General features: G+C 35.9%; 1 protein-coding gene across 1 annotated transcript; it reads right to left on the bottom strand.

Moving 5' to 3' along the window:
- Window positions 1-1,165: 1,165 nt before the first annotated feature.
- LOC107024835 lies at window positions 1,166-1,600 on the bottom strand. The gene has a single exon (XM_015225782.1). The coding sequence runs from the start codon at window positions 1,598-1,600 to the stop codon at window positions 1,166-1,168; it is 435 nt and encodes a 144-aa protein (XP_015081268.1).
- Window positions 1,601-9,164: the final 7,564 nt, after the last annotated feature.

Consider the following 9,164-nt stretch of genomic DNA (forward strand, 5'->3'; position numbering starts at 1 on the left):
GTTTCATGTAAGTCGTTTTAGAGGTATTACACTATCTCAGTTACAATAATGTGATCAATATTGCGACATTCATATACATACAAGTATTATAATGAAGCAAGAACATGCATATGTCACACGAATCATGAAATTACAACCATCACCTACCTCGAAACAATCTTGAAACCCTAAGAAGCTTGATCTTACCCTTTCTGTATTCGTTCCTCTCGTTTTTGGTCTACAAATAATTACAACAATACGGGAATCAACAAATAATCACTAATTACCCTGAATACTATCAATTCTATGAACCCTAGATCAAAGTTGTGATCCAAAATAGTAAATTTTAGGGTTAATTACACCATAGAATCTACCAATAAACCCTTCTATATCATTATTGATCTATTCCATTATGTTCTATGCATCAAAAAGTGAACTCGGCGAATGAAAAGCTTGTCTTTAGCTTCTAAAATGGTGGAAAAAGAGTTAGAATTAGCTCTAAAAGTTGTAAAATATCAAATAAGGTCGATTAGGGGTTTAATTTACGATTTTTTTGCCACTATCCCGGTAAAGTTGCACCATTCATGCTATAGCGACATCACTACAATGGCAAAGATCCTTTTGCAGCAGCAACATTTGAAACAACGAGCTCCATTGAGAAAAGCCCAAAATCTATGGTTTCCAATCTTCATTACTCCCGCTAAAGCGGAACCTATCCTACTGTAGCGACAACAATCCCATTGCAACGATAGGATTCGAGACAGAACCTCTTTTAGATAAGTCCAATTCTCCTTTTTTACAGCACACTCTCAACCACCAAACGGAGAAATTACCGTTAATGCTATGATCGATACACCGAGATCTATTTATCCTATTTCAATTCCATAGAGTCGTGTTGATTCCTTAACGAGTTATCTGCACAATTATGGAATTCAAATTATATTTACTCCACCCATTTTCTACCATATTTCCCTACACCTTTATGACTCCAAATTCCTCCAAATCTGGAAAAAGGTTGGGAAAATCATAGTATTACGAAAAAGTATTTTTTGTCCTCGATTTTTCCTCGTCGCCATTTCTATGACGACGAAACCCGATTGTTACAATAGATATAAATTTATCCATCACTCGTCCCCGAGTTACCAAACTTAGGAAAAGTAATCTAAGGAAGGGGAAAAGTAGTACCTTAATCAGTAAATAATTGCGGGTACTTGTCTCGCATGTCCCTCTCCGTCTCCCAAGTAGCTTCCTCCACTGAACGATGCTTCCATTGGGCCTTCACAGGCTTAATTACTTTGGTCCTTAACTCGCAAACATCACGATCAAGAATATCATTTGGTTCCTCTTCATAGTGGAGGTCTTTATCTAACACGATTAAATCCCACTTAATGATATAGTCACCATTGTTGTGATACCTCTTCAACATAGACACATGGAACACAAGATCTAAACACGAAAAATTAGGGGGTAGCTCCAATCTATATGTCATAGATCCTATGCATTCAAGAATCTCGAAGGGACCAATAAAGCTCAGAATCAACTGACGCATCTTACCAATACTCCTCACCCCTTTCATTGGTGATACTTTGAGACGAACATTCTCGCCCGTCTGAAATTCCATATCTCTTACCTTGTGATCTGCATACTCCTTTTGCCTACTCTGTGTGGCTAGATGTTTAGCTTGAATTCACCTCACCTTATTTGGAGTATCCTTCACTAAGTCTACCCCTCCCATGTAACACCTCAAATGGTGTCATATCAATACTCGAGTGATAACTATTATTGTAGGATAACTCACATAATGGTAATAACTTATTCCAATGTCATCCAAAGTCAATCACACAAGCCCTCAACATGTCTTCCAACACTCTTTGAATGGTCCTTTCCGACATTCCATCTGTCTGGGGATGAAAGGTTGTAATAAAAGTGAGTTTATTACCCAATGCATCATGTAACTTCCTCCACAACTTGGAAGTTAAAAGGGTACCATGATATGAGATAAGGGAAAGGGGTACACCATACAACCTTACTATCTCTTTTACATAAATCTTAGCCAATTTTTCAGCGTTGTAATCAATCCTTACTGGAATGAAGTGGGCTGATTAAGTCAAACTATAAACCACAAACTAAATAGAATCAAACTTCCCTAAGGTATTGGGGAGACAACCCACAAAATCTATGGATTTTTTTCCCACTTCCATTCCATAATAGAATTTTTTTGAGTAAACCGACATGCCTTTGATACTCATACTTTACATGTTGACAGTTCTGACACTTTGCCATGAATTCTGTGACATCTCTCTTCAAACTTGGGCACCAATAGAGTTTCTTAAGATCTCTATACATCTTGGTCACACCCGGATGAATAGAATAGCACGAGACACGAGATTCTGCCAACAACCTAGAAATATAATCCTCCACTTGACAAAGTTGGTATCAAAGCCTAGTTCGTTGATCTCATTGTAACAAAATGATTCTGGTAGTGTCTTGCAAAGTGGCACGATGATGTCTGTACTTTTCTTCGAGAGGCTATACGACTTTTGAAAAACTCATGTCTTTCTACTGATTTATGCTATGACTTGAATCCAATTTGTATTTTGGGTGATACAAATTGGTATCTTTCCTCCTTCACTATGGTTCAAGCTAGAGCAACAGAAGTGGTAACACCATCACTAGCAAGAGAGGATGTATATAGATTATCGACATTTGAATAGGGTTACCATTCGAGAGAATTATCCTATGCCTCGTATAGAAAACGTTTTTGACCAATTGCAATGTGCATCGATTTTTTCTAAGATTGATTTAAGGTCTTGTTACCATTGATTAAAGATTGAGACGATTAAGAATTGGGTACCAAGTTATATGATAGAAATAAGCATTTTTTGGGGATAATTATCTACTATTTTTGCTTGTGGTATGAGTTAAGTCCAATTGGTATCTCGACAAAGTGAACTAGATGGGACACAAGCAAAGCAAATTGGAAACTAAAAGAATTTTCCAATTCGTATCCGGTCATAGGGGTAGTGTGTATGCATGGATGATCAAGATGGGTCATCCATAGAGTGAAATAATTAATTAAGAAATTGGACTTATTTGTGAATTGCGTCTTGGAAACTTTGAAAGCATGTTTCTGGTTGTCTGAATTGACTGTGAATGTAAAGTTGTAATTGATCGAATGTGATGAGGTGATTATGTCAATAATAAATGTGTGTCTAAACTTTGATATTCACAATATGTTGGCCTAGTCATTGAAGTTATGAAAGTTGTAAATGCTTGAGTATCTTGAAAGTCGTTATGAAATGAAGGTCTTGAATAAGGATAGTATGAGTGTCTAGGTGTATCCTGGGAACGAGTGAGTTGTAGTGTTGAATGTAACTTAAAAAAAATTGTGGAGCGTGTGTAGTTAAGATTGACTAGGGGTAACTAATGATTTTTCCTAGCTATGGGGATTATTCCGAAGTTGTTAAGCGATGTTGGAAAACTTGGTGGAAATTACAAAATAGAAAAACACCAAAATAATTTTTTTGTCCTGGGTTCTAGACCAGCCAGAGCTGCTAAAGCGGGAATGCTCTCGCTGGACGGTGCCGCTAGAGCGGGATTTATCCCGCTAAAGCAAGACGAAAGGAGGTCGAACCTCACAAATTTTTCCTTGTATCCCTAGTCGTAATTATGGACTCTAAATTTTACCTCCGTGTTCAGCAATCGAATATAAGTTATAAGGTGTGTTAAAATTGTGGAGAACCTGGGCATATGAGGGTCGAATGTAGAGATCAAAAGTACTATAATTATTGTGATTGAATGGCTAATATGTGGTTTGATCCAGGTTTCTACTTATTCGTACGTTTAAGTTCAATTGAATTGGGATTTGATTTGGTTTGTGATATACTTGATGCCCCTATCCATGTTTCTACCCTAGTTGAAGAGTCAGTCATAGTCTCTTATGTATATCTTGTTATCCGATTGTGTTTTAGATTTTCAGATTTGTGTTGATTTTGTTATGCTGGATATGACTGACTTGATATAATCTTAGGCATGACTTGGTTGTCCCCCCTATTACAACGGACTTAATGGCAATGCTAAGTTGATAACTCTAGAGAACTCCGGTAGGGAAAGATTTGAGTGGGAAGGGGTGTACACGTATCATATCCTTCATTTGGACTAGAAAACTAGTAGGGCAGGTTTTTTGGTGTAATTGGATCATATTGGGGATGTTGATATCAAAACCCCCTCTATTGAATCTATTCATGTTGTCTTAGAATTGAGAGAGCTTAAATCTCAAATCGAAGGCCTTCTTGACAAAGGTTTCATCCGCCCTAGTGTTTTACCGTGGGGGTGCTCTTGTGTTGTTCTTAAGAAGAAGGAGGGTAGTATGAGGACTAGTGATTTTATCTTATTCCATATGTGAGTGGAGTAATACCGGAATGACAAACTTATTGATAGAGAGAGTCCCAATGAGTATACTTGGGTGATGGAAATTGAAGTATTTTAGTAAGAGAGTGCATATAAAAATAGGGTTAGTCCTTTGAATTTGATTAGTATAGTTGAGTTTGAGGTAGTTGGGGATGACTGATCATAATGGTGATAAGATTTCATAGTAGTTGGTGACGGGATGCTACTATATAATAAGATTGTGCCTAAGTAAATTTTTTGTAGTAGTTAGGACGTGCGAGTTTGTAAGATTGCGGTTTTCTAATATTTGGTGAACAACATGGTTTTATGGTGTTTTATTTAAAGCTTTCTCATTTTCGGAAAAATAACATTTTATAAAACTTTTTAAATTTTTAGAGTCGCCACTTAATTTTTTAAGAAAAATCAAGAAAACCTTTGTTTTCAAAAGACTTAACACAAAAATCGTTTTGAAAACTTTATAGGGGTTCTGAGATTCCTATTGACGTCTTAGGAAGGGTTTGAAAGCACCTGAGATGTCCGCTTACTTGCGGTTATCCGACAACTAAATTAATTAGCTAAAATTGTTTTAAATTAGTTTGAACTGAAAATTTATTTAGAACTTGTTAAGAAGTGAAATGCAAACCTTTCTTAAAGTAAATTATTTTAACTCGCAAAATTTATTTAAGTTATTTTTTAAGCCTTTTAAAGTAGATTGATTTAATTTTAAACCGTTAGAGCGTAGTGGTGTCATACGGGGGTTTGGATCCTTTAACATTAAACTAACTACAATTAATAACAGGCAGGCAAGTAATAAAAATAAAGGGATGGAGGGAGCGAGATATAGTTGGGTCCAAATTCGGTTTCTGTCCGCCTGGACTGATTTTGGACCCATTCAATTTGGACTTTTGACCCACTTTATTTTGTACCTGTCCTAGACTAGCAAGATAATAATAATAAGGGGAGTTTTACAAGGCTTATGCCTAAAAATAACAAAATACAAGTTCTAAAAAAAGGGTTTAGCATTCTAGCCCAATCTCTTCGATTCTCCTCAATTCTCATTTGAATCTTTCAAGTTCAAAACCTGTACATCGGCTTTAGTAGTGGCTTGACTCAAGATGAAAATGGGAAAAATCATTTTGGCCTTTATGGCCTTCTCGATATGCATGAAAATGGGTTCGCGGTGAACCCCCGGGAAGATTTTACATGCAATGAGAAAAATAAGGATTAGTTATTCAAATAATAATATCTCGAGACATTAACTTTAAGCGACAACAAACTTAGTTGACTACTAAAACTAGACATCAGAAGATCCTAACTAAATACACTTTAAACAAGCAAGGCGAATAAATTGAAGTTGAATAATCGCACCAAATAAATTTGCAGTGGCTATAAATGAAAGCCATGTTACAAACGTGGGAGCTACTAATGGAATCCAATAGTACTAAACAACAATGATAATAAAGAAGGGTGACACCGTGTCAAGGCAAAATTCCATGCTTCATCTATCAAATTTAATAACAACACTATATCTAAGCAAAATACCACATTTCCTAAATTAATATACAACAAATGATTTGACCAAATTTCAAACAAATGATCCAGAAAATGGGACATAAATTCCAAGTATGCTAAGTTAAGAATCCAAAATTTCTGCTCCTTAAAATTTAATAAGAACAAAAGGCAGTAGCAAACAAAATAAAATAATAACCACGATTTTTGGCATAGTCTCTTATACAATCATGCAACAAACATCTAATGAATTAAGGCATTGTTGACAGACGGAGGAACTGCCAAAATATTTACTTGGCAGCCTCATATGCTTTCAACTTGTTGAAATTTGTTGAAAATAAAGATATTAAAAAGAACGTAACCTACTTGGACTACTAACACTAACAGAACGGGATTTCAGGAGATGCAAAAATGCATTAAAACACTCAAAAATTCCAAGGGAAATTACTGAAACAAATGATTTATGAACATAAGATAGACAAGTCTTGATAAGATACCTAACCAATTTGCAAGATAACTCACGTTAACTAAATTAAATTAACAAAAAAGGTGGCCAATCAATAAATGCAGTAAACAATCAACTTCTTATACTAACAGATTAATAACAAACAGAACCACATTTTGTTTACATCAAATTGGTATTTAAATACCACACCAAACGACATTATTTAGGCTTAAACATAGCCATGTGATTTTAATGTTTAATAATGAGAACAGGAGGAGATATGCTCGAGAAAACCAAGGAAATCCTCATAAAAATAGATTCAAGGCAACGAAATAAAACAAGATTCATGCGAATTTACTCTTTTAACATGCAGAAAGTAGAGTCCTTTTTTTTTTTTGATAAAAAAAATATACAAAGTGAACAATGAAAAGTCCTCTTTGGAACTTCAGGATGTATGACCCAGAATGAGGAAAATGCATAAGCAAATAGGGGGCAGTGCAAAGTCATGGAGGTTCCAGCAAATAGAGACAACATTTAACAAAATCGAGACAAAATCATCCCTTAACCAAAGCGATGAACCCATAGCTTAGGCAGTCGAATATGGAACAAGTATCAACCATTCGAGTTAGCATGATATGGATAGTATTTGAGTCAACCAAAGTAAACGATGAGGAACAAGACTGAGTAGCTAAAGCATTTAGAAGGCAAATCCAATCGAAAAGGAAAAGCATAACAGAAATTTAGTTAGTTATATACCACACCGGACAAGTCGATCTACTGCCACAACATCGAAGTGACTTCATTAATGAGATTCAGGTTGCAATCAAGCAATAGATAAAAAAATGCTAACTAAAAGACACACAAAAACAACATAGAAACAAATACTAACAACTTCTAACTAAAGCATAAACACATGACACACTATATTGGAGTAGAATACAATAAGATATGATATTACATCCCGTGGGGCATCGAACTAAAGATGGGATGAGCAGGACGACGAGCAGCAAACCTCACCACTGAAAAATTGAATACGAGCAACTGACTCACAACTCCGGGCAGAATACCGCTTCCAAACACTAACACTATTGTCTCTCTTTTCCCTGAGATGTTTTTGATGTGAGTTCTCTATCTTGATTTTCTTTTGTTCTCTCGCCCAGAATTCTCCAAAAACTTTTTTCCCCCATTTCAAAACAATGAAGCGATGTATATATATTAACAGGAAGCTAGGGTTCTGGATGAGAGAGGCGGGAGAAATTCTCAACAGACTGGGGTAAAATTGGGATTCCACGTCCCATTTTGAATTCGAAATCCTTTTTCACCGAAAAAGGGAGGACATCATTTCTGCAAATTCAACTCCATTACCGAAAAGGGAAGGCGAGAAATGACTTGGATCGATCCTATCGTCCTTGACGAGTGACGTGTCCCAAAATCCAAGGCGCGAGGACGATTCGTGTGATTTTTTGCTGTTGGGTTCGTACATCTTGAGAGAGACTCGGGAGAAAGAAGACAAAAGCAGGTACCAGCCTATTGCTTTTTCAGGCTAGCTTTCGCGTGAAGAAGAAAAGAGGTAGATAAGAAAACAGGTCAAGTAGCGGGTACCGGTTCTGAGGGAAGATAAAGTAAAGGTTGGGCCTGGAGCTTATTGGAATGGGTAAATGGGCCTGGCAGGGATTTGAAAAATAAGAGAATTGGGGGTACTGAAAAATGGCAAGAGTCTAAATTGATTACAATTATATCCAAATTGAGCTAATGGGTGAACTTGGCTAAGAGTTAATAAATACGAATTAATATAAATTAATTAAGGACCTTCTTAATCTTAACAAAATAAAATAATTGATGTAGTCATAGTAAATTATCATATCCTAAACTAATTGGTAAAATATTAAATTTTTTTGTTTTTGTTTTAAAAATAAAATAAAATCTTTTTGAGAGTATTTTTGGATTATTTACAAAATATGCCGATTATGTACGAAATTAAATAGGACGTATATCACTAACAATATTAAAAGAGACAAAACTTATTGGAATAATTAGTGACCTTTATGTTCTTCTTATAATTTTATAAAACTAATTATTTTAGCTCGTTTGAAATTGAAGAAGCTCAAAAATTAATTATTATCGGGAGGGTCAAAATTTGGCCTCAACAACTGTACCTCATTTTACTTGAATCGATGCAAGAAGTTCGAGGAAAATGAAATTGACCGAACCAATTTTGACCGACCACATATTCATCTTCTTGGAAGAGGGCCTTGTATGGACTTTGGGAATTATGGCCGAACCCCGGAAATGGGCTTCCTACATATCTCAGATTATATGAGAATTCAGGCCACTTGTAGTTTAATACGCTTGATTTGACGCACGATTTCGAAATAATTCAAAAGTCACCTCGATACCAAATTTTAAAGGGTTCGAAATGCTCGAGAATAAGATTTAGGAGCGTTTATTGGAATACAGCTGAGTTTTCACCATTGAGCCCGCCTACATATCCTTACACTTGAGGAATCAGGCTGTTTGTAGTTCGACTCAATCGGTTGAAAAGGAAGTCTATTATGCTAGACAACCTTGGTTCTTGACAAGTGACAAATTAAATCGAGTATGAAAAAGAGGCTTGTAACCTCTTAAGCATGTGTGGTGCACTTCACACCCATAATTAAAAATTTACATGGACATAATTTCTAAAACTCTTGGTGTATTATCACTCAGATTGGAAACTTTCTTCCGGCAGATACCGAAAGTCTGGATGCAAAACTCAAACTGACAAAAGCCAAAGAAAAACCCACATGCCTTCTGATAGGGGTGTGGTTTGATTGTGGTGGAAGTCGCATCCTCTGCTCTCGTA

This window comes from Solanum pennellii, chromosome 7, assembly GCF_001406875.1.
Source record: "Solanum pennellii chromosome 7, SPENNV200".
Lineage (NCBI taxonomy): Eukaryota > Viridiplantae > Streptophyta > Magnoliopsida > Solanales > Solanaceae > Solanum > Solanum pennellii.

What these genes read in the sequence shown, in the direction of transcription:
- LOC107024835 (XM_015225782.1), bottom strand. Translation starts at nt 1,600, where the DNA reads ATGGAATTTCAGACGGGCGAGAATGTTCGTCTCAAAGTATCACCAATG.